Source organism: Anoplopoma fimbria, chromosome 7, assembly GCF_027596085.1.
Source record: "Anoplopoma fimbria isolate UVic2021 breed Golden Eagle Sablefish chromosome 7, Afim_UVic_2022, whole genome shotgun sequence".
NCBI lineage: Eukaryota > Metazoa > Chordata > Actinopteri > Perciformes > Anoplopomatidae > Anoplopoma > Anoplopoma fimbria.
The window spans coordinates 2,928,274-2,955,041 of NC_072455.1; the positions used below are offsets into that span (position 1 = coordinate 2,928,274).

Here is a 26,768-nt window from a genome sequence, read left to right on the forward strand (position 1 = left end):
TGAATTAATATAAACGTGCTCACAAACACAAACAAAAATAAAAAAAATAGCAAAACATGAGTGTAAAAAGCGAAAAGAACATTTTATACATATATAAAAAATAATCATATATAAATATAATATATATATATATATATATATATATATATATATATATTTATAAATGATATTTGTATAAACTATATATTCCTTGGCCTATCAATAACTGTGTGTTAAAAGTATAAGGGCATTAGCATGTTGCAATGCCAAAATGTGTAAAAACTGAATTAATATAAATACACACACACACACACACACACACTTGCAAAAATTGCAAGAACACGACAGTGTAGAAAGAGTAAAGAACTGCCTTTTTCAATTTATATAAATATAAAAGCTGTCAAAAATACAAAATATATAGAGTATATATGTATAATATATGCATATGTATACATATATGTATATATATATACTGTATATATATATATATATATATATACATATATGTATACATATATATACAAAATATATAGAGTATATATGTATAATATATGCATATGTATACATATATGTATGTATACATATATATTTCTGACACTCTTATTACTTCTCTATACTTTATTTAGAAGGCTGCCTCTCTGGACTTCCTGTGTTGGTCCTGCTTCCTGTCACCAGCTTTACCAAAGCTTCAGGTTTCAACACTCTTTGTCCTGACAGGCAGCGAGGCAGCAGCTCCTCTGGTCTCCTCTGAACTTTACTTTCTTTTCAACTCTTTTTGAACTTCTTTTGAAGCTCCCAAAAGCAAAAAAAATGACTTTTCCTTTGAAGTTTTAGAGAGTTGTTGTTGTTGGATACATTGTTGCAGCCTCCTCCTCCTCCTCCTCCTCCTCCTCAACCATTGACCTGTCAGTCATGAGGAGCAGGAGCAACTCAGGTGTGAAGCTGGACAACTATGCCCGGATGGTGCAGCAGACGATCCTGAGGCACCAGGTGAGTTTATTATGAGCACCACCTGTAATGAAAGCAACTGAATGCATGCACCAACTCATGTGTCCATGCATGCAGGAGGTGAAGTAGGTCCAGATTGCGCAATGCATCAACTCTTTTAAACACACACACACACACACACACACACACACACACACACACACACACACACACACATGTGTACACACCCTGCAGACCCACGTCAACATGCATGAAATGTTTTTATTTGAGCTTTATTTATTATTTATTGTACTTTGCATTTTTATTCTGGCCTTTTAAATTGGGGCTTTATCTATTTATATCCTTATTAGTATTTATTTAATTTTATTATGCCTTTTAGTCTGGCCTTTTAAATTGACCTTATCTATTATATTTTTATTTTTTCATTGTGCCTTTTGAGTCTTTAAATTGTCTTTATTTTATTTCTAAATATTTATTTCATTTTTATTGGCCTTTAAATTGTACCTTTATCATATTTTATTTCATTCTTTTGAGTCTGGCCTTTTAATTGAGCTTTATTAATTTATTTAACTTTCCTATTATTTATTGTAAGTTGCCTTTTTAGTCTGGCCTTTAAATTGACCTTTATCTATTTATATCCTTATTAGTATTTATTTCATTATGCCTTTTGAGTCTGGTCTCTTCTTAGTATTTATTTAATTTTACCTTTTTAGTCTGGCTTTTATTTTAGCTTTATTAATATTTATTGTACGTTACATATTTATTCTGGCCTTTTAAATTGGGGCTTTATTCATTTATTTAACTTTCCTATTATTTATTGTAAGTTGCCTTTTTAGTCTGGCCTTTAAATTGACCTTTATTTATTTATATCCTTATTAGTATTTATTTCATTATGCCTTTTGAGTCTGGTCTCTTCTTAGTCTGGTCTTTTAAATTGACTTTATTTATTTATATTTATTAGTATTTATTTAATTTTACATTATTATTTTAGCTTTAATCATTATTTATTGTATTATGTCTTTTGAGTCTGGCCTCTAAATTGACCTTTATTTATTTATATTTTACTAAGAATTTATTGTATTTTGCCTTTGAGTCTGGCTTTTAATTTAGCTTTATTCATTTATTTATCTTTCTTATTATTTATTGTATGTTAGCTTTGTAGTCTGGCTTTTATTTAAACTTTATTTATTATTTATTGTACTTTACATATTTATTCTGGCCCTTTAATTGAGCTTTATTCATTATTTAACTTTCCTATTATTTATTGTAAGTTGCCTTTTTAGTCTGGCCTTTTAAATTGACCTTTATTTATTTATATCCTTATTAGTATTTATTTTATTTTACCTTTTTAGTCTGGCTTTTATTTGAGCTTTATTTATTATTAATTGTACTTTACATAATTATTCAAAGTATTCAGTGTTTATTTTATTTAGCATTCTTTAGTGTGGCTTTTTTTTAGCTTTATTAATATTTACCGTACCTCACATTTTTATTTTGGCCTTTAAATTAAGATTTATTTATTATTTATTGTACTTACATTTTTACTGTGACCTTTAACTTCAGCTTTATTATTTATCTTTCTTATTATTTATTTTATTTTTCCTTTTTAGTCTCGCTTTTATTTTAACGTTATTTATTATAAATTTTATTTTGCATTTTCAGTCTGGCTGTTATTTAAGCTCTATTTATCATTTATTGTAATTTACATATTTAGTCTGGCCTTTAAATTGAGCTTTATTTATTTATATATTTAATTATTTATCGTATTACACCTCTTAAGTCTGGCTTTTTGAGCTGTATTTATTATCAATCCTACCTGTGGTGTTTCCTAACCGTAAATTGAAGATATTTCTTTTGCCTTCCTTATAATTGAATGTTATGTTGCCACGATATTTAGAAGCCTTGCTGCAGGGATTTGCTCCCATTGAAAGAGTCTGGCTCACAGTCTGTGTTCCAGATCATTCAAATGATGTGGCACTGGGGGAAAACTGGGAAAACCTTTTCTGTATTGTTGGATATTGTCTTAAATATCATTGTATTGGTAGCGTAAACATTTCCATTTCCATGGAGTACGTAGCCACACACCCTAAGACACTCCTACTAAACGTCTACATACTTTTGGTTGTAATGTATAATGCACACTTATAGTTCATAAACCATAACTTAATCCAAGCATCACTCTATTCGGCACATGATGGCATCTCTAAGGTCTATTTTAAATCTTTCAAACATCTGGCCTCTACATTGTTATAGTTCTGTAGAAACTAAAATAAACCTCCAATGGAAGAAGAGGACAAACGCTGTGTGAAGTCACCTTTTGAATCCGTTTCAAGATGGCTGCCAGCCAGCGTTCAGCTCACTGCTGCTCTGGATCACAGCACTAATGACCAAATGTTACTCACTGAATACAGAGGCTCTCTGCAGCCATTGAGTAAAAGTCATACAATCAATCCGTCTGTTTATATACGCCGTAGCCAGAGGTCTGTACTCTAAAACGACTCTCGTTTGCTTCTCTAAACGCATGAAGAAGAAGGCCCAACATGTCGACTTTCTCTCTGGTGTATTTGTGCAACTTTGTGTGACATTTCTCTCCATCAGTGATGAAACCTGACCTGATGGTGAAAGACTATCATGAGTTAGCTGTAATAAAACTACCATTTATAACCTAAACATCAAGAATATAAATCCAACAGAGTTACAGAGGATAAAAATACTTTTTATACGGAACACAACAAGGACATTTGATTCCAGTTCCTCAGCAAACTGCATAGTTTCACATTTCCTCATCTGCATGTGCATTTGTTTCTGTTGTGAAATATTGTTGTCTCTGTTTACAGACGGAAGCAGAAAGGCTTCTGGGTAATGTAGTTTTGGGATATATTGCACTTTTATATAGGTAGATTCTCTGACCTGATATGAAAAGAGAAGATATTAAACAAAAAGCTTTTTCTTTTTTTTTTTGCCACTTTTCACACTTTTTATTTCATTAGTAGTAAATGTGTCTAAATAGATTTATTTTACACATAATTTATGTTCCCAAACAATCAAGAGTTGTTACAAGTAGACAATCACAGTTTGTAGTTAATTAAGTCATGATTAATGTAAGAAACTGAAAAGAAATTCAACAAAATGCATTTTTATTTTTAACATTTTTTTATTTTTATTTATAGATGACTACTTCTCAAGTAGGAATATTTGCTCGTTATTTTTAGTCTCATGAAAAGCATTTTTCTCTTTTTTTTTCAGATTTTATAGACTTGATTTATACAATTAATTGAGTAAATAAGTGTCCGATTCATCAATCATAAATGTTAGATATTTGCAGCCGTAGTTCATGGAATACTGAATGAAAACCAAAAAAAGCGGGAGAAATGCAAACATGCACCCGAGTCCCTCAAAATAATAATAAAACAGTAAATTATTTGAAATGTCAAATGTTATTTTTATACCATTTTTTACTTTATGTTGTTTTTTCAAAATAAAAGTATTAATCCCCAGGTTGTTTGACTCAAATTAAAACCACTTGCGTTTCGAGCGTTAACCCCTGAAGCAGTTTCACCTCCAACATCAGACCGTCCATCTCACCTCATTAGTTTGTGTTAACGGCTGACCCTTGACCCTTGACCCTCTATCTATGTGTCTTTACAGGACCCGGTGACGGGTCTTCTGCCGGGCACCGCCGACGAGGCTCACTCATGGGTCAGAGACAACGTTTACTGCGTCCTGTCGGTGTGGGCCCTCAGTCTGGCCTACAGGAAGAACGCCGACCGGGACGAGGACAAGGCCAAGGCCTACGAGCTGGAGCAGGTGTGTGTGTGTGTGTGTGTGTGTGTGTGTGTGTGTGTGTGTGTGTGTGTGTGTGTCTGTGTGTGAATATACTTTAATTTATCACCAGAAAATGTGTTAAAAATATTGACTTTTAACCGTCTTTCTCCAGAGTGTGGTGAAGCTGATGAGAGGAATCCTTCAGGGCATAATGAGGCAGGTATGTTGTCTCAAAGTAAAACACACTTCCTCTTTTTGCTTTAAAAAAAACTCTTCTTGAAACACATCTGTACGTCTTTTATCCGTGTTTTTGGACGAAAGTTAAAGTTAACGCAGCTCAGGTGAAGTCTTACTTCTTTTCATGATAAAGAAAAGTTCTGCTGATTTAATCAGGAAAAGTTATTAGTGTTATCTCTGCCAGGAGGATAGTGCAATCTGTCCAGTGTGTGACTGACTGTGCACCTCCGTGTCCGTCCACGGCAAATCTCACATTCTGCTTTTTGACCTACTAGACAGGTGCACTGTTTTCAAATGTAATCAAATTTGATTAAATAAAGCCAAAATATACATAAGCTGAAGGTTTGACATTTGCAGTTGGGATCCCTTTTAACTTTCCCTGCAAGGTGTCATACATTCTGAGATATATAAAGGATGTCTATCACAATATAAACAGTATAGAAAAATACCTTTCTGTTCACAGATGTCTTTCATCTCACAGTATTTGCTATTTTATTGTCCAAACTCTTACGTACAACCGTTACTATAAAATCATTTTTTAAAGTCTTTATTCTGCTTCATTTGCTTCCTTGTGATGCTTTATTATTTATTTTTTGTTGCAGCTGGATAAGGTGGAGAAGTTCAAATACAGCAGAAGTACCTCGGACTCGCTCCACGCCAAGTACAACACCAGGACCTGTGCTCCGGTTGTCGGGGACGACGAGTGGGGTCACCTGCAGGTCGACGCCACCTCGCTCTTCCTCCTCTTCCTCGCTCAGATGACTGCATCTGGTAAATATACAGCCGATAGACACATATTTGCAGTATAAGGAAACACTTCAGGAACTATTCTTTGTTGAATTTATCCGAGGTCAACTCGAGAATCATTTGTTTGGTTTTGCAATCAGCTACACAAAAATATGAGTCTGTTTTTTCAGCTATTTTTAGATTTAGTCTGAGTTTTTACACTTTGAAAACTTTTAAAACCAAACAATCATTTGACACATAAGTCTTGTTTTAGTCTCCATCGTTAAATAAGTTTACAATAACTTTATAAACAGTTTGGTCCTAGTGAGACTGAGTAAGAGGACTGTAGTCCAACTCAACCAAACTGCTTCAAGGTCAAAATCCACCTGCCTCCTTTTAGTTTAAAACAACTGATACTTGTATGATCAAGAAACCTGCTTTTTCATGTGGGAATTAGTTACATGTATAGGCGAAGTTGAAAACAACTCATTAATTTCGGGTGATTATACACTAATGAAAACACCGTTTTGAATATTGTATTACATTTCTGCTAATAGATCCTCCAAAACCAGACACACTGGCCCTTTAAGTTCAGAGAAAGTGTTTAATGATCCAAAATCAAAGAATTTACAGATGTAAATATATGTTTTTGTTTGAGTTTTTATTTATTTTGAAAAATAGACTATTATTATTAATTTTAAAAAATGGTACAATCAACACCATGAGAAAAGCAGCCCTCAGATACTCAAGAGAAACAAAAGAAGGTGAAAACAATACAAAAGCTGATCGTTTTCAAACACTAAAAAAGCATAAATCAGCTGTGTTTTTATTCCCACAAACTGTTTTTCTTGTTATCTTTACTAACTTTCTATGACAGGAAGCAGAGAAGAAGAAGTGTGTTATTGTGTCACAAACCTTTGTTGATAAATTTCCTCATTCCACTGCCAAAAGTTCGTAGACTAGAATGTGTTTGTAAAGAACAGACAAATGCTTTTACGCCTGAAGTAACTATAATTGTCTTAATTGTTCAATAGCTTAATGAACTGTGTGTGTGTGTGTGTGTGTGTGTGTGTGTGTGTGTGTGTGTGTGTGTGTGTGTGTGTGTGTGTGTGTGTGTGTGTGTGTGTGTGTGTGTGTGTGTGTGTGTGTGTGTGTGTGTGTGTGTGTACCAGGTCTCCACATCGTCTACACCCAGGATGAAGTGGACGTCGTTCAGAATCTGATGTTCTACATTGAGACGGCCTACAAAGCGGCTGTAAGTGTTCATTTATCGTCACGACAACCCTCCAAAACCATTTATAATAACTGGTGATTCATTTTTATGGAACCATTGTCGTCTTTCTTCTCCTGTTCTGGTTCCTCGCAGGATTATGGGATGTGGGAAAGAGGAGACAAAACCAACCAGGGCATCACTGAGATCAACGCCAGCTCTATAGGCATGGCCAAGGTTAACGCACACACACACACACACACACACACACACACACACACACACACACACACACACACACACACATAAACACACACAAACACACACTTTCACTTGTCTTTCCTTTTCCCTGAGTGTGGTAGAGGAGGTAGATGGAGGAGAAAGCAGCTGAGTGCTGAGTGAGAGCAGAACAGCTGCTGGGTGGAGGGTGTCTCGTCACCACAGCGGCCTTTAGAATGACCTTTAGGCTGACCTTTAGACGCTCCAAAATGACTCTGGATCAGATTTAAGGACTTTGTTTTGTTGCTGACAGTGAGCACAGTAGCGCCAATACCTCCTGATGTGAGTGTAGATGAATAAAATGCTGCAGAACCTTCAGTTGAAATGACTTTCAAAGAGCTAAAGGGCATTTTTAGCTGAATGTTTTTTTAATGTTATTAAATATTTAAAATATAAAACAAAAAATAATTTTCTTAATTCTTAATTAAATGTTAATAAATATTAAAAATAAATAAAAAAATGTTAAATAAAAAAATTATATATCCTATTCTTAATTCTTATTCTTATTTAATTTTTATTAAATATAAAAAAAAAAATCCTTTTCTTAATTCTTATTATTATTAAATGTTGATAAATATTTTAAATTAATAAAAATAATTTAATAAAAAAAAAATCATATTCTTGCAGGTTTCTTATTCGTATTTAATGTTATGAAATATTAAATAATTTTCTTAATTTGTATTTCTCATTTAATGTTATTGAATATTTAAAATGAATAAAAAATAGTTTTTGAAAAAATCACATTTTTCACTCTTTTTCTTATTAAATGTTTTTTTTTTTTTTTTTTTAAATAAATACAAATAATTAAATCAAAAATATCCTATTCTTAATTTTTTGTTTAATTTAATGTTATTAAATATTAAAATAAAAAAATTCTGCTTTGTGCGAGGAAGTTCTCCAATAACATAACGCTCACTCTCTGTGCTCGACCCGCCGTCGCCCTTGGTCCGCAGTGTACCGGAGGTATCGGGTTCTCTGTGGTGTCCCAGGAATGGCTTAACACGGTACTCCAAGTACCCAGTACACACACACACACACACACACACACACACACACACATACACACTAACACACTAACACACACACACAATTTAATTTAAGACTTTGGGAGGCACCCCAGCAGGACTTTCCCTGCTCCAGTAATCACATGTAGATATTAGTATTTATAAAAGCAAAGCAAAACAGTGTGGTTGTAGCGTGTTTCATACTACGTACTGTGTTGTAATCTACAATGTGTGTACTGTATGCAATGGTGATGCAGTTTTACTTGAAAAGTAGCAATACTACAGTGTACAAGTACTCTGTTCTGCAGCATATTCTGAAGTCCTACAATCCTACTCTTACTCAATTAAAAGTACAAAAGTATTAGCATAAAACTATACTCAAAGTACTTAAAGTCAAAGTACTTAGTATACAGAATGGCTAATTTCAAAATCATATATATTATATTATTGGATTATAATTATTAATGTGTTGTTCACTTTATTGTTGCAGCTATTAAAGATGTAGATACTTTTATTTACTTTATATACTGATGTGTAGTTCAATTTATTATAATTCATCATTATTTATAAGTTGATTTATATTTTGTATTAAGTATATAAATCTGCAAAGTAACTAGTAACTATTAGAATAAATGTAATTCAGTAATAGTAAAAAAAATTCCCTCTAAAATATAGAAGAGTAGAATGATAAAATAGCATAAAATGAAAGTACCTCAACATTACACTTAATTAGAGTACTTGAGTACATGTACTATCACTTCTGTCTTGTTATCATTGGTCACATGACTGCTGTGCGTCCTCCAGGCGGCTCTGGAGGCTTTGGACGACCTCAACTTGTTCGGAGCCAAAGGAGGACCTGGATCCGTGGTCCACGCTCTGGCCGACGACATACAGAACTGCCAGGTACACACACACACACACACACACACACACACACACACACACACACACACACACACACACACACACACACACACACACACACAGCTATGATTGTGATTGATCCTCCACCTCCTTCTCTCCGTCATCAGTCCATCCTGACCTCGATGTTACCCAGAGCCTCCATGTCCAAAGAGGTGGATGCCGGAGTCCTGGCCATCATCTCGTACCCGGCCTTCGCCGTTGACGACATCAGCATCGTCAACGTGACCAAGGAGGAGATCATCTCCAAACTGCAGGTGAAGAGGAGAGCAGGGAAATGACAAAAAGATGTTGTTGTGTTTTTTTAGAAACACACCGTTGAACCTGTCCTTCCTCTCTGCGTGTCTTCAGGGTCGATACGGCTGCTGCAGGTTTCTCAGAGACGGACACAAAACACCGAAAGAGGTAAACCATCCGAGAAAGTAGATCCATTTATTTCACTTTGCTCAGATAAATACTGGAGGAGAATGCTCCACAGAATCTCTGATTTCATCGTTGAAAGCAGTGGATGCTGAGCAGCATATTGTTCAGGTGCAAAGCTACAATTTCACAGAGTTTGGGGCTTTTTCAGTCCTTTTCCTCCCTCTTTTACTTCATTACGTTAAGCAGAAAACTAAATGAACCCCTGGTCACTGAGTGCGGCTGCTCTGTCTCTTGGAGCTGAATGTCACGGTCAGCGTTTTGTAGCTCTTACGTAATGGGAACCTGGAGGAGAGCTGTTTGCTTTAATGGGCTGAAGCAAAAGGGTTTCACTGTTTCTCTCTTAGGGGAGGAAAGAGGTTTCATCTTTGAAATGTAGAAACAAAATAATTGTAAAATCAAACAGTCCTTTTTTTTGTCAAGGTTTGAAAGCTTACTAAGGCCACCCCCCCAAAAAAAATGTACTTTGTACTTTGCACCTAATGACATTTGTAAGATTTTTACCTGCTAAAATAGGAAGTAGACAATTTGAACACACGAGTTACACAGGAGAATGCTCTGCAGGACATTTCCTGGAGTTGTAAGGGTTTCGGACATCCTGTCAGAACTCCACAGTGGCACGGAGAAGAATGGAAATAGTCTTAAAGGGTCCAAACTTTATCTCTGTTTCCTAAATCCGACTCAAGAGCTTGTGTGGATTATTATTCGTGCAGCAGATCAGCTTTCAAATGAACCAGAAATCTAAAACTCTTCCAGTCTCATGACACAGGAGCTCGATCAGAGAATAAACCTCCCTGCTGGCATCAATAGATTATCAAATCCATATTTATATATGTCGACCTCCAGGATCCAAACCGGCTGTATTACGAGTCGGCAGAACTGAAGCTGTTTGAAAACATTGAGTGCGAGTGGCCGCTGTTCTGGACCTACCTCATACTGGACGGCATCTTCATCAACAGCCCCGAGCAGGTAATCCTTCTACGAATGGGCTTTTATTTTGAAAGTGTGTATAAACAACTTGGTGGGTGTAAACATGAATGTTTATTGATCCAGGTGCAGGAGTACCAGGAGGCTCTGGAGGGCATCCTGATCAAACAGAAGGACGGGATACGTTTAGTGCCGGAGCTCTACAGCGTCCCTGCAGACAAGGTGATGCCTTTGAGGGACTTTTTTAAAAACATGTTAATAAGAGTTCTGTATTATCAAAGAAAAAATATCAACCATCACTGAGATCTTTTTAAATGTGCTTTTAAGAAAGATTTCTGGTGTTTCTGCAGTTTGAACTTCATCATTTCTCACTCAAATGATTCATTTTGCAGGATTTTTTTATTGTATCTGCTCTGATTTAACATTGTTTTATTCTTTTTTTTTTGTTTATTTGTTTTGCTTATGCAAACAGGTGGAGGAGGAGTACATGAACCCCCACTCTGTGGAGAGGGTCCCGTTGGGAAAATGTCCTCTGAAATGGGGACAGTCTCTGTACATCCTGGGAAACCTTCTGTCTGAGGTGAGCCGAAAAAAACCAAATCATCCTTCCGTTTATTAACAACACACTTATTGTCCATTAAAGGTCTGAAAATGAGTATATTCGTTATTTTCTAGATTATTCGTTTGATCTATAAAATGTCTTTAAGTGACTTGTTTTGTCCAAAACCAAAATATACTCAGTTTAATTTTAATTAAACTAGAAAAAAGCAGGAAATCTCCATATTTAAGGGTCTGAAAACAGCATTTTCTGCCCTTGTTTCTTTTTTTTGAATGAATGAATTATTATTTTAAGGATTAATTGCAGATTTATTTATTTGTTGCATTGAAGCTCCAGTAAATTAGTCACCCAAAAAAAGTTTTAATAAATTCTTAAATTACTAAAAAGGACAATTTTTTTTTTTTATCCTGTTAATTCCTCTTTTTTTGTCAGCTTTCTAATTATTAACATAATTAAGTGTTCATAATGCTTTTGCAACACTGTCTGTTTCATTTGTGCATGGGTAATGTTTTAATTAAATGCAAAAAAATGCATTTTAATATATTTGAATTATGGTTAATTTTATTATCTTAGTCTTTCATGAGATAATCACATTTTTTACAATTAAAGAAGTGGAAAACAATGCTTCTAAAATGCTGATAATCAATCATTCGTCTTGTGATGCCTTTAAACTTTATGTTATCTGAAGTTTCACTTGTTTGTTTCACTTTCTTGTGGATTTTGTCACCCTAACTTTTAAGCTTTTTTTCCCCAATTTTTTAGGGATTTCTGGCCCCCGGAGAGGTCGACCCTCTCAACCGACGTTTCTCCACCATCCCCAAACCTGACGTGGTCGTACAGGGTGAGTTCACGGGACATTTGAAGAGCACGAAACTCTTCTCTCGGTGTCTCTCGGTGCATGTTTATTTATTTTTAACCTTCTCTTTCCTCTCGTAGTGTCAATTCTTGCAGAGACCGAGGAGATCAAAGAGCTGCTGATGAAGAACGGTATAGAAGTGGAGACGGTCGCCGACATCCACCCGATCCACGTTCAGCCCTCCAGAGTCCTCAGCCACATCTACGCCCGACTCGGTACGCAACCTCAGAGGACGTTTTTTAGTCTTCCTCTCCACGTATTTGACATTCTGCATTAATCAAACTGCATTCACAGGTCGAAACCCGAGGCTGGGTCTGACGGGACGGCCCTACAGGAGAATAGGAGTGCTGGGAACCTCCAAATTCTACACCATCAGAAACACCATCTTCTCATTCACACCTCAGGTCAGTGAGAAAACAAAGCCACTGTCGCTACTCCAATAACTATCATAACAGCTGCATTTAAATGTTTTAAGGTGAATGAATAAATGTAGCTAAATGAGATTTTATTCCCAAATAAACCTGTGGAAGTACATTTATGCAAGTACTGTTCTTTAATACAATTTTGAGGTACTTTACGTGTACTCCACTACATGTCACTATATAGAAAAATAATACAGAATATAATCAACACATGAATTATGATAAATAATTGATTCATTATTATCTTGCTGAAATTCACCTTTACCAATTGTAACATTAACACATGAATGCATCAATAATTATAATAGAAGTCATATAATAGAAATTATTCTGTAAAGGATCATTCTACAAAATCAGTACTTTTACATCTGTATGTACTTAAAGTATATACTTATGCTAATATCTTTGTACTTTTACTACTACACTTTTGAATGCAGGACTTTTTACTTGTAACCGAGTATTTCTAAACTGTAGTATTACTATTTTTACTGAATTAAAAGCTCAAAGTACTTCCTCAAGCATCTTGAAAACATAAAAAAAGCATAAAATACTGTTCCTCCATTTTTATCATTCCCTTAAGCTTCACTAGTGATGAAACTTTTGACGTCATCCTGGTGAAAAAGAGATAAAATCATCCCTCCATTTCTCTGTTTCTCCCCTGACATCCCTCCAGTTCATCGACCATCAGCAGTTCTACTTGGCGCTGGACAACAAAATGATCGTGGAGATGTTGAGGACGGAGATCGCCTACCTCGCCTCCAGATGGAGGATGACCGGCAGACCCACCGTCACTTTTCCTATTTCACAGACTATGCTGAGTAAGTACAAACACACACAAACACACACAAACACACACAAACACACACACAAACACACATGTTTTTTTGCAGAATGCATGTATTTTCCTCATATTTTGTTCGTGTTTTCAGCTGAAGACCACACAAACCTGGACCCAACGGTTTTGGCGACACTGAAGAAGCTACAGGACGGATATTATGGAGGAGCAAGGTTGTGTTCAGGGGTTTTAACAATAGGAGGAAGACATTAACACACAAAATATACACCATTAATTTAAAGGTTTTAGATTAAATTTGAATATTTTAAAGCAAAACAAATATGCAATTAAATATAAATAAAATAAGAGAGATGGTATTTTCCTACCAGAAAAATTAGATGTGTTGGAGGATCAAATTTACAGAAAATTAGAACGTTAAAATAAGGACCAAGAGGTCAAAAAAATCCATGATATAAGTCATAAATTGACCTCCTCCCAAACGCTCCAAAAGCTCCGTATTTTGTTTTATTTTTGAACCTACAATGGTCCTAATACGCCGTCATACTCTCTTGTTGTGGATACTCAAAGATTTCATGTGGGTTGGTTTTAAAATGAGATTTTATAACTTTAAAACAAAAGTCATTGTGATGTCAGCGCGTGTAGCATTTTTTTATTTGCTCTATTCCATCTTTCTTTTCTTTCCTTGTTCCAAAACAATGTCAAGAAATCAACAGTAGAAATGTTTGATCTGTATTGCAAAGGATAATCCTCCTCCTCCTCTTCCTCTTCTTCCTCCTCCAGGATCCAGACGGGGAAGCTGTCGGAGTTCTTGACCACTTCCTGTTTCGCTCACCTGAGCTTCCTGGATGGTAAGGGTTCTGGCAGCATGAGCCGCCGCGACGGAGCTTATGACGATGATGAGTGTGACGGCGATGGATACGTGCATGAGTTACGTAATGATGATGGTAAGAAACAAAACCAGAACCGGACGGACGGGTGGATGGATGGATGGGGAGGAACGGAGACACCAGCGATGGGGGAAAAACTGTATCAGTGCTCGGAGGAGTTTGTCTTCCATCGTTGGGTTGACCTTTCCTCGTGGTATGTACTCCTTAAATACATACACGTCATAAGATGTACAAGTACATGAAGGCAAAGCATTTGTACTTTACCTTCATGTACTTGCACCAATGATTAACCCAAAAATACACTTTAAATTAACATTTATTTCTCTTGTAGTCAGCTCCTTTCTCTTCTATATTTCTCTGTCATTGAGACTCCTCCTCCTCATCCTCTTCTTCCTTCTCCTCCTCATCCTCTTCTTCCTCTTCCTCATCCTCCTCCTCTTCTTCCTTCTCCTCCTCATCCTCTTCTTCTTCTTCCTCCTCATCCTCTTCTTCCTCCTTCTCCTCCTCATCCTCTTCTTCCTCTTCCTCCTCCTCCTCCTCATCCTCTTTTTCCTCCTCCTCCTCTTCTTCCTCCTCCTCCTCCTCCTTTTCCTCCTCCTCCTCATCCTCTTCTTCCTCCTCCTCCTCATCCTCTTCTTCCTCATCCTCTTCCTCTTTTTCCTCCTCCTCCTCCTCTTCCTCATCCTCTTTTTCCTCCTCATCCTCTTCTTCCTCCTCCTCCTCCTCCTCTTCTTCTCCTCATCCTCTTCTTCCTCCTCCTCCTCCTTCCTCCTCATCCTCTTCTTCCTCCTCATCCTCTTTTCCTCCTCCTCCTCCTCCTTCCTCCTCGTCCTCATCCTGATCTAACTAACTCAGCTAACCTCTTATTTTGAAATCCCCAAAAATCAATTAATCTATCTTTAATCTTTAATAAATACTTACCTGGAACATGAAACAAAGTAACAGATTCTCATTAATCTCCAGTTCCTTTATTTCTGATCTTGTTCTCTAACAATGTCGTTTTTAAAAATGTTTCTCAACCTTGCATTTGCAGACGCCATATTGTTAATAAAAGATAAACTCTAGCTGCAGGCGTCGTGGTTTTAGAAGGTTGAGAAACAGCTGCTCTGCTTATGATTCCTTTAGAATTAAAAAAAAAATGACTTTATCATCATCATTAACATACATGCATGCTTGAAGATGACTCTGTTTGTAAGGGAATGCATTTTGATTGTGATTGATTCACCCAAAAACTGAGTGTATGTAGCCATGCAGTTAATGTTGGTTTGTTTTTTAATCATCCACTACTTCTGCCACACAAAAGCACGAAGAATGTTCACTTAAAAACACTCATCAGCAGCATGTCTTTACAACAGTTATAACAAAACAGTATGTTTGGATACATACCACTAAGAATGCATGGAGAAATATGTTTTCTAGGGCAATATGGGTGAATAAACATTTTGAAATACAGCATGTTACGTGATTAAACATGTTATGAAATTTGAACTCTGAGGGGTTCAGACTTCTGTCACGGCTTTTTTCATTAATGAAAATTATTTCATTTTATTTTTATGTTTTTTTTTCTTATTAAGTTATATCTTGTTTTGTTTAATTTAATTTATTTAATTTTATTTGATTAGTTTTTTATTACATTTTATTAAATTTTATTTTATTTGTATGTTTTTTTCTTAAGTTATATTTTGTTAATTTTTTTTAAATATAATTTATGTTATTTTAATTAGTTTTATCTTATTTTATTTTATTTATTTTATATTGAAAATTAGGCCAGTATTTTTCCTAAACCAAAAACATCACTTGTAATAACTGTTTTAGATATCTAAAATCTTTTACTCATTCAGATGGTTTAGTTTAAACGCTAGGTTTCTGTGTGTGGACACTAAATGAAGGTGAGTTTCATCTATTCTTTGCGACTCATTGTTTCTCTATTTATTCCATCCTCCACACTTCCATTCTTTTAATTTTGACCCCGATCTGTGATTTTGTCCTCCGTCTCCAGAGGCCGATGACCTGGCTCAGTACTTGGACCACCTGTTGGCTCACGCTGCCCCCAAGAAGCCCAAACAGCAGGTTGGAGGTCTGGGGAGGTTCAAGGCTCTGGCCACCAAAACCAAGGAGATGGTGTCTCTGATGAACAAGGCTCAGGACCTGGACGTGCACAGTGAGCAGAGGAAGATATCCCAAAAAACACCAATACCTCTACAGCGTTTTAGAGACCTGTGACATCCGACTGCTCTGTTTTCTCTTCTCCAGATGTCAACATGTACCTTCCCAACAAGCTGTTCCGCTCTCCTCAACCCTCCCTCAACCTGAACCTCCCAGACTCCTCGTCACCGCAAGACACTCAGGTGTGTTTTTCAATTCCCCTTTTTTTTTATTTATTCTCCATCATCACAGCTTTAACTTCTCCTCTTCTGTCCTCCAGGCTCCGGAGACAACGGTCCATCCAGAGAGCGGCGTCCCCAGAGAGGCCAGCGGAGGAATCGACTACAAGGCTCTGGCCCAGCTGCTGAAAGACACGCAAAGTCTCCAGGACCAGGCCGATATCCTCTACATCCTCTTCAAAGACAAGTGAGACACTGAGAGCTGTTCTGGGACCGTCACATCAATATTTAACTAGTTAACATCCCCATATTAGCAGTGATGTTAGCAGGAGTTGAACCATAAGAAAATAAGGGACAAAAGCTGATTATGCATCATTATTTCTGTATGTTTATCACTTTTCCCTTATTAACCATGTCTCAGTTCAAGCAAGCTATGCTTAAAGTAATAATCTTGAGGATTTCCATCTAAATAAATGTCTGTTATGTCACTATCTATACACAAAATGAGCCTAGCATTTGCAGTATTACAAACCAGGTGTGACACCTGCAATTACCATGTTTGGCCATAGGTGTCGCCAAAGAGAACACAACTGAGATCTTCCAGACTGTTGCTCAAAGGATTTCAGCGTTTCAGCATAACTTTTTTTTTTTCTTTTAATGTATTTTATCAACATATCTTTTCTAGGAATAGGTATTGACGCCACCAATAATTTAAAATGGCACGGAAAGGGATTTCTAATAGAACATGAGAACAAAAAATGGCAAAAGAATGGCAGACTAAAGGTTCTGTGAATCAAACTGTATGAACAACAAAACTTGGTTTGGCTGGCCAGTAAGGAAAAACATCTTCTATCACAATATCGGTCATTTCATATCTCTTTAACGTTATATATCACTATATAGCATGTTTTAATTACCACATGGTAAAGCCTATTCTTGTATACTCCTGTGTAAAGGAAATACTTGACGAAGGAAATGAAAAGTACTGAATATTTTCTCTTTTAATTAAGAACTTTAGTGCAAAAATGAACATAAATAGTTTGAAGTAGAATTATAGAGAAAAATATTAGAAATATTTCCATATATACAACATTTGTTAATTGCAGTGGTAATGTAAATTGTGATGTAGAAACAAAAAACCAAATCTTGAAATATTTCTCATCAGATTTTCTAAGAAATTTTAGTCAACATGTGTTATTATCAATTTAGAAGACATAATTGTGTATAACGATATCTCAATATAGGATTTTGGCATGATCTGATTCCATTAAAGAAGATAAATGATGATATTTAATGTTGTTTCCCTCACAGGGGGATGGACTGGGACACGCTTCTGCACGGTAAAGGCTCCACGGTGAGATCTCTGCTGTCCGACCTGTACGAGAAGGCCGGAGAGCTCAAACACTGGAGTCTCATCAGGATGATCTCTGGCATGCTGAGGAAGAAGGTGGAGGAGCTGGACTCGGTACACACACACACACACACACACACACACACACTTCTCATTTATTCCCTCAGTAAACATTGTAAACATGAGTTTATGGTCTCAATCTCTAGTTTCAAGTCTTCTTCAATACAGCATGATGTTCATTTAGTAAATGATGCTCCATTTAGAGTCAAACAGACCATAAAGCAGGGGATGCTTTAGGGCGGGGCTACTGTGATTGACAGGTCTCTACCAGAGACGTAGACAGCGTCCCTACGTCTCTCCTCCCCATTCCAACTTTTTTTTTTGTCATCTCCTAAATTTACAAATGTTTTTATCTAACAAAAAACTCTACTATTTGCTGGTTTAACCTTTAAAAAAAGGAGGCAATATTTCAACTCTATGCTGGTTGAACAACAAAAGGAGGCAAACTGAAATTATATTCATTAAATAAAATAAATAAAAAATAAATTTAAATTAATTAAATTAATTAAATAAAAAAAAAACTAACTCATCTAATCAGATGAATCACTTTATTCAAATGTAATGTTTTTACCATAATAAAATATGACAACAGACATTCAAAGCTTAAAAAACAATCATCAACATCTGCCTCCTCATTTCACCCCCCCGCCCCCATCTCTCTCCTGATTGGTTGTGATCCACCTGTAGGCCTGCTCTGATTTGCTGGCCCACCAGAAGCACCTCACCGTGGGTCTCCCCCCCGAGCCCAGAGAGAAAACCATCACGGCTCCCATCCCTCCGGACCAGCTGGCCGTTCTCATCGACGAGGCCAGCGACAACAACATCAGCGTGGCCATCCTCACTCAGGTGAGTCTCGTCCTCCACCTTCACCTGGAGGTTTGTCCTCCTGTCCTCTCCTCTCTAACTCCGTCCTTCCTCCCTCCTGCAGGAGATCATGGTGTACCTGGCTATGAGCATCAGGACTCAGCCCAACCTGTTCAGCGAGATGTTCAGGCTCCGGATCGGTCTCATCATCCAGGTCATGGCCACGGAGCTGGCCCAGTCGCTCAACTGCTCAGGTGAGGAAGGACAGAGAGGAAGTTTTTAATTAAATGAATCAATAGATTTTGGATTTTTTTTTTAAAGCCTTGTTCTGTCTTTACAGTCCAGAACCTAAAAATCAGTTTAAAGACACAACAGAGAATGAAAACACACAATTATGAAGCTGGAACCGTGATTATTTTTTTATTTTTTTTTTACAATTTTGCTGACAAAACGATTATTTGATTCACAAAAAGTTGTTTTTCAGATTACATTTCTAAATAATTGCCTCATAAACTCTGTAACATTAGTGGTCAAAATTCCAGACAGACTTAATGTCTAAAAAACACGTGGACAACTTTATCTACAGGCTAGAGCATGACATATACATGGTTTTTTTTTATCTCCAGAACCAGAAATGTAAATGTTAAAGGGATAGTTCACCCAAAAACATATTTTAAAAGAAAATGTCTGTGAAACCATTTAATTTCTAATGACTACAGGAGCTTTTTAAGTCTTAAAAAACAGCTGTCAAGTGTCTCAGCCACACAGTTTCACTTGCCTTGTGTTTTGCAGACATATCTATTTACATTTTCTTTGATTTTTGACATAAACATTACCGGAGGAGACGAAGAAATTAAGTAAGGAAGGAAAACGAAATTGACATTGACGATCAGTCATCAGACTTTTTCTAACAGGGTTTTACCGTATTGGTTCTTTGTTTCTAACTGTTCTTAACTCTACTGTCTTTTGAATTTGTGTGTGTGCGTGTGTGTGTGTATGTATGTGTGTGTGTGTGTGTGTGTGTATGTGTGTGTGTGTGTGTGTGTGTTTGTGTAGGAGAGGAGGCCACAGAGAGTCTGATGAGTCTCAGTCCGTCCGAGCTGAAGAATCTCCTCCATCACATCCTCAGCGGGAAAGAGTTCGGCGTGCAGTGCAGCGGTCAGTCCACCAAATCATCAAATCCCCACAGCCAATCAGATGCCTCCGTTGCTGTTACTCTAAACCCCCCCTTCTATGTCTCCACAGTTAGAGAGCTGGACACCGGCGTCAGTAGTGCCATCTCCATCCATCACCTTGGCAACGTGGGCGCCACAAAGAGCGAGAGAGCCGGAATCAGCAAACTGAAGAGCGACATGAAGATGGTAGGACAAAAAAAAAAGAGAATAAAAGTATCGTTATAAGGAAACATTTTAAGTGGTTTAAAATACTTCTAATAGAGGATTGTGGGTAAAAAAAAAATAGTGTTGTATATGTACAGATCTCCAGCGTGTCATCAAAGTGCTGATGGCATCAAACGTGTGATGACGGGTGAAGAGATTAAAGGAAGGCAGAGGATTTTATTTAGAAAATATTGTGGGGTTTTTTGGCAAATTTTGCAAACTTTTATCTTTTCACAGCTGGAACACAGGTTGTCTATGACGGACCCCAGTAAGGTGATGATGATGAGGATGAGGATGATGAGGTGTTAATTCACCTGGTTGATGCTGATGAGGGGGAAATCATTTTGGATTTGCATCGGAGGAGAATCGTTGAAATAATTAAGAAAATCTGATAATTTGAGGAGGTTTAAATGGCAAAATGTTTGCTTCTAAAAAAAAAAAAAACATCAATAGGTGGAAATTAATTAATTAATTAATTAAAAGTTGAGGTTTCGGTTTTAAATAAATCACCAGAGCGGCTTGTTGGCTGTGATTTATTTACAACTTGGTTTCTGTGTTGCAGGCGGAGCACAGGTTGTCGTTGGGGGATCCATTTAAGGTGACGATCAAATTAAGGATTATTAACCATCATTAACCATTTCCTCTTTTTCTCTTATTTACTTTAAATGACATCAGTTATTAATAAATGAAGCTAATGAATGAGGAAGACATCCAGAATATGCTGGAGGTGGTATGTAAATGTCACAAATCAGTTTCTCTCAAATGCAAAGTGTCCCAGAGCTTTCTACTGCGTCACTCTGCCTTCATCAAATGAAAGAAAGCAAGTGGAGTCGGGATTGTTTCGTCTTTTTCCGGATTCAGGAGTGAATTTTTGCAAGTTCAGCGTTTTAATGCAGCTCGTTTTTCTTTTTTTCTTTTTGAACCAGGAGCCCAGGTTGTCTTTGACGGATTCTGCTGCAGAGGTGATGATGTTTAAAGTTGATTCAGCCGGCTGTGGAGCTGTGGATTGAAAAATATTTTTTTGATTCCAGTAGTGTTAAGGAGGATGTCACTCATGTGTCATTCGGCTGCTGCTGAGAGAAAAAGATTAAGACTTAGTGTCAACAAATAGAACATTTCTGTGTGTTTCCTTTGTTGCAGATGGACCGCAGGGTGTCTGTGATGATGATGAAATTCATAGTTTAGAGTCTGTAAGACACGTTGCACAGGCAAATTAATTCAAAGAAAGTAATTAAAAGTTTAAATTTTATTGAGACTTTATGTAGCTGATATAAAAGGGTTTGACTTGTTTAATCGGACGTTATGAATGAAATGACGGATCCGTAACTGTTTCATTTGCAGTGATGCATTAAAGTGTTTTAAGGGCTTTAAAATCAGCGTGGATTTAAGATGTATAAATAATAATCATGTATGAGGAACAATGCTTTTCTTTATTTAATAGGAAGGTTTTTAATGCAAAGTGGATTTTTTTTTTTTGTCCGTTTCAGCTCGACCAATCACTGACCTCCATTCGTAAGGTGACGGAGATAACGACGATTAATCGTTGTTTTCTGGGCGTTAATTAATCTGAAATAATTAACATGAACATCGACATATGAGCCTCTAACACTCTGCTGCCTTGTGGCTGCATCTTTAATATCTGTGGTTAATAATTATTCATTTATATGAGAGCTGCAACTAATGGTTATTTTCATTATCAACTAGCCTGATATTTTCTTTGTTAATTGTTTGGTCAACATAATGTCAGAAAATTTGTATTTTGTCCAAATAACAGTCCAAAACCAAAAATATATTCAATTTATTTTAATCTAATTTGAAGAAAAGCAGCATGTATTTACCTTTGAGAAGGTGGGATGAGCTAATATTTGGCATTTCTGCTCCGAAAAATGATTTAAACAAGTTTTCAAGAAGGTTGCCAGTGAATTTTCTGTTGGTCAATTAATTGGTAAATCTGTATTTTATTTTAATTTAGATAGATAGATTATTTAAAATAGGTAATTTATTTTGAGTTTAACCTTTTAAATGGAATTTATTTGAATTTCAAAATGTCACCGTGGTTGATTACTAAAGTGTCTCAATTTTTTTTTTTTTTTAAATGTTTAATTTAAGTATTTTTTTTTGCAGACACTGATCATTTATCTTTCTGTTAAATTGCTGCTACGTGATGATACGATCTGGTTTAAGTTGAATCTGTTTATTTAATCGTCATCTATTGTTTTCTGACCTTTTTGCTTTTAATCCCCATCCTGATTCTCATTCATGCATGACGTGGCTTTTAATTCAGCAAAGCAAGAAGCCAGAATCCAGCAGCTTTGCCGTTGTTTTGTTTGTTATCGCTCTTTTTTCCATCCACTTTTAATTCATGTTTTTGTGTTTATTCATTTCGTGCATCTTTCTTTTTGTTCTCTCCACCTTTCTGCCTCTCAGGGAGCTAGATCGCAGTCGCTGGACATAGGAAACATTGAATCTGGGGTAAAGATTTGTCTATTTAATCAGATATATTGAGTTGTAACCTTTAATTCTACTGCACTTCATTACAACCCAATAACATCGTCATTGAGAATTTGGAGTCTTCTTGTTTTACGCCTCAAAAAAAAACTATTTAAATCTGTTTTTGTTGTTTTTGTTTGTTGTTTGTTGTTGTTCTGGCCGATCAGAGGTACAGGATGCAGTCCATAGAGGCTCTGGACATTCCGGAATTCCTGCCGGTCGCCAAGGATACCAGACACGGCCAATGGCTGCGCAGGAGGCGTCTGGACGGAGCGCTGAACCGAGTCCCCATCGGCTTCTACCAGAAAGTCTGGAGGATCCTGCAGAAGGTTCAGACTAAACTGCCTTTTTTACACATTTAATAAACGATTCTGTTTATGTTGCGTGACTTCGGTGTTTGAAAGGGTTAGTTCGGATTCATCAAAGTCGGATTTTGTCAAAGGAGTCCGGTGGCTTTGAAGGGAGCATAGATAGCATAGAAAGGGCTGTCTGATCTATTTAAATGACTTCTAAAATGGGTTCTTTGAAATATCACACGTTTCGTACATTAAGTAATGACGTCGTTGTTTTGCAGTGTCACGGTTTGTCCATAGAAGGGTTCGTCCTTCCTTCTTCAACCACCAGAGAGGTAAGAGGTCCTCTTGATTATTGTCCAATGTCAAAATTTTGAGGGCTTTTTCTGTATTTTGTTGCCAATCTGACAAAATAATCACTTTACTATTTAAAGCCATACACTGGGTTTCGGGTTTAATAGCATTTAATGAAATCTCAAACTGTTCCGAAAATGTAATAAATCTATTAAAAAGTTATAATTTAATATTTAAAAGACATTTTTTATTAAAGTTTTGCCAGATTGATAACATATTTGCCATTTAGAGTAAAGGGCTTTTATTAGACACTTGCCAGCCAATCGTAAATTATTTTTATTGTGAAATATAAATAATTAATACATTTTGGTGCACTAGTTATGGACAGATTATGAGACTATAGGCTCAGCCCTGTGTTTTTCTCATTTTGCATATTTTTGTGGTCTTTTTGTGTCTATAATATGATATTTAAAAGCTAAAAATATAATAAAGTAATGCCAGATTGATAAGGTATTTAGATTTATGGGCTTTAACAGTCGGAAAGTATTATTTTAAAACATAATAAATGAGCAGTTCACAGTCAAATCAGCGTAGTTTACTAAAGTGTCATGTTTAGATACACAAATTAGAATGAAATGAATCCGTCTGAATTTTCCTCCGCTCCAGATGACCCCGAGAGAGATCAAGTTCTCCGTCCACGTGGAGACGGTGCTGAACCGCGTCCCTCAGCCCGAGTACCGGCAGCTGCTGGTGGAGGCCATCCTGGTGCTCACCATGCTGGCCGACGTGGAGATCCCCACCATCGGCTCCATCATCCACGTGGAGAAGATCGTCCAGCTGGCCAACGACATGTTCTACAAGGATCAGGTGAGCGGGACGCCGAGAGGCATGAATCCTGGGGTTTGTAGTTTTTTTTAAGATAAAATGAGGTTGGATTTCCTCGCTCTGTCTTCTTTAGAGGGACCTGGGAGCCGAGGAGCACATCCTGGAGCGGGACCCGTCCACGGGCGTGTGCAGGCTGCTGTACGACAGCGCCCCCAGTGGCCGTTTCGGGAGCATGACCTACCTCACCAAGGCCGTGGCGGCGTACGTGCAGGACTTCCTGCCCAGCGGGTCGTGTGCAGTGCAGTGAGGCGACGACGACCAGAGCGAGGGGTGAAACCACTCAGTAGAACAAATGAAGTTAAAGCTAAAATATTTCACATTAAATTAACAATAAATCAACTTGAAAAACTGTGTAATAGTGGAGAGACCCGTGTTACAGGTTGCTTTATTTATAGGATTTATGTGCAACTTTAACAACAGACTCATGAACTGTATTATTTGTCTTTAAGTTGTGTCCTCGTCTCCATGGCAACCTCAACTTTACATGTGCATAGGTCTCACATGGATACTATTTTTCTATATTTTTCAAAATGGCTCAGAAATGCCCTTTTAAAAAAATGTAGGCACTGTAGCATTGATACACATTCGGTGCTCTAGTTATGCACAGATTATGAGACAATGGGCAAAGACATGCAAAGGGCCAAGTCTTTTTGGTCATTTTGCATTTATTTGTTCTTTTGCGTCTCTTTGTGGTCTTTTTGGTCATTTTGTAGTCATTTTGTAGTCATTTTGCATGCCTTATTGGTCATTTCCCATGCCATTGTAGAGGTCTGATGTCTCTTTTGGGTTGTTTTGCGTCTTTTTGTGGTCTTTTGTTGCTCTATATGTCGTTTTGGTTGTCTTATAGACATTTTGCGTGCCCTTGTAGTCTTTTTGTGTCTTTTTGGTTGATTTACGTCTCTTTCTTGTCATTTTGTGTCTCCATGTGGTCTTATTGTGTCCTTTTTGTGGTGTTTTGCGTCAGTTGTTGGTCTATCGTGTCCCTTTTTGGATGTCTTGTGTCTATATTTGTTTGTTTTGCGTCTCTTTGTGACTTCCCAATAACAATGGAGCACATAGGATTTAGCTACTACATCATCAGGCTTTTCTTACTTGTTCATTGTTGGTTTTGGTCTTTTTATGCTATTTGTTGACGATAAGAAAAATATAGAAAACCACAAGACCTTAAAGTAGAAGAAAGATTCATTTCCGTCCACTACTAATGCAGGTCTTTTTTTGTATGGGAAACTAGTTGTGTGTATTAATTTGATGAATGGGAATGTTTTCAGTTTCTTTACAGCTAAGTAGTAAGTTTACTAACTAAGAATTCTTAGTTTTTATTCTTTTTTTTTTCACACCAAATCTTCAAATTTCAAACAGACTAAAAAACAAGTTTTACAAAATCAAAATAATTCTCATTACCTCGCATAAAACATGTCACTTTACCTCCAGTCCTACATGCTGTATGATGTATAAAATAATGACAATTATTACATAATCTATCGACTATTTATTTTACATCTCTAAAATGGAAATTAAAGGAAGCTAAAAAAAGATGTGTCTTAAAGAGGACGCAGGTCTGATGATGCACTTATAATTGTGTGTGTGTGTGTGTGTGTGTGTGTGTGTGTGTGTGTGTGTGTGTGTGTGTGTGTGTGTGTGTGTGTGTGTGTGTGTGTGTGTGTGTGTGTGTGTGTGTGTGTGTGTGTGTGTGTGTGTGTTATTATGAACTATGCAAAAAATAGCAGACTTAAAGATTGTGTAGATGTAAAAAAAACAACTTATTTTTTAACACAAATAACTTTTATTGTGAAAATTAAAAAGTTTTCTGCATAAAGTTATATTTGAATGCAGTGATTAAAAAAGGGAAATGCCTAAAAGCTGTAACTTTGTTTGAGTTTTTTTGTTTAATTGCAGTAAAACTTGAAGCAATTTACTCATATTTTACATTTTGTCACATATTTCACCTTTAACTGTTCAATGCACAAATGTTTAAAGAATTCAGAGTTTTGTTCACTGTGAGAAACATAACGCCTGTTACTTAACTGTACAATAACTGGACTGATAGATCAATTATTAGAAGATGTGAGCGCCACACTCCATGGGAACTGCAAACAATCATGGCGGCACAAGTGAGTCACGTCTCTACTGAATAGTAAAGTCTGAGCGTTCATTTCTATGTGGCTAGATAAGAGTGTCAACTGAACAACTGTTGGATGTTTTTCTTGTTTTTGAGACTAATTCTGTAATAAAACTGAGAAAACACGTTGTTTCTGAGCAATTTTTTATCAATTTAAATGTAGAATTTGTAACTTTTCAGCATATAAATGTCTAAAAACAACTAGACCTACCTCATTAGACTATATTTACAAAGTAACATTCATTTATTTAGTTTTGGATTTTTTTTTTTTAAATCCATTCAGAACTCAAAATGTCAATATAATATCATAAAATGTCCTTTTCTCTCCTGTGTGAAGGTTAAAATGTTTTGTTTGCAGATGTGTTGAGGCCTCCAGCAGGTGGCGCTACATGTAAACAGAAGGAGTTTTTATAACTTCATGGGTCAGGGCCATTCTTAACATTTTATCTGCTGCATGAATAAATATTACAACAACCATAGCACATTCACTGAGAGATATACTTTGTTTTATTCTGTTTTCTGGCTGTTATTATGGAGAATATCTCGTGTTTTTCTAAATATAACTATTTTGCCAGATTGTTTGTTGGTCTGCTGCTGTTTTCCAACCTCAGTTTTAATCTTTTGATTAAAGTTTTTTAGAGTTAGAGTGACCTGTTTTGTTTTTCACAAACCAGTGTTTTTGCTTTTATTTGATCTGCAATGTTGAGCAGTGACTGTTAAAGAAGGGACAACATGCACTAAAAGTTTATTTTACAGGAATAATGTACAAAGGTGGAGGAATTAAATGCAATCTCACAAAAATAACAACAAAACAAGCATTATATTAATGCTTC

At 36.5% G+C, this 26,768-nt stretch overlaps 1 protein-coding gene across 6 annotated transcripts; it reads left to right on the forward strand.

The window, feature by feature from the left end:
- Positions 1-670: 670 nt before the first annotated feature.
- Positions 671-26,046, forward strand: phka1a (phosphorylase kinase, alpha 1a (muscle)). 6 transcript variants are annotated; one of them, XM_054601294.1, is made up of 35 exons: positions 671-969; positions 4,576-4,734; positions 4,865-4,912; positions 5,532-5,700; positions 6,828-6,910; positions 7,022-7,102; positions 8,953-9,051; positions 9,180-9,326; positions 9,421-9,474; positions 10,336-10,458; positions 10,543-10,638; positions 10,889-10,996; positions 11,738-11,816; positions 11,912-12,046; positions 12,126-12,235; positions 12,927-13,071; positions 13,183-13,261; positions 13,830-13,993; positions 15,936-16,097; positions 16,190-16,284; positions 16,362-16,507; positions 17,572-17,725; positions 18,359-18,517; positions 18,600-18,729; positions 19,532-19,633; positions 19,721-19,836; positions 20,092-20,127; positions 20,417-20,452; positions 20,781-20,816; positions 21,342-21,371; positions 22,282-22,326; positions 22,512-22,673; positions 22,919-22,972; positions 23,598-23,798; positions 23,890-26,046. In XM_054601294.1, exons 1-35 carry the CDS (start codon positions 892-894, stop codon positions 24,061-24,063), a joined length of 3,795 nt encoding a protein of 1,264 aa, XP_054457269.1. In that variant the 5' UTR covers positions 671-891; the 3' UTR covers positions 24,064-26,046. The 6 variants fall into 6 exon arrangements, with proteins under 6 accessions (XP_054457269.1, XP_054457271.1, XP_054457272.1 ...); XM_054601296.1 differs by lacking the exon at positions 21,342-21,371; XM_054601297.1 differs by lacking the exon at positions 20,092-20,127.
- Positions 26,047-26,768: the final 722 nt, after the last annotated feature.

Excerpts from the sequence above, each read along its gene's own strand:
- phka1a (XM_054601294.1), top strand. The coding sequence starts at position 892 with ATGAGGAGCAGGAGCAACTCAGGTGTGAAGCTGGACAACTATGCCCGG. Across the intron at positions 12,047-12,125 it reads CCACATCTACGCCCGACTCG|GTCGAAACCCGAGGCTGGGT; the intron begins GTACGCAACCTC and ends CTGCATTCACAG. Across the intron at positions 21,372-22,281 it reads CACTGACCTCCATTCGTAAG|GGAGCTAGATCGCAGTCGCT; the intron begins GTGACGGAGATA and ends TCTGCCTCTCAG.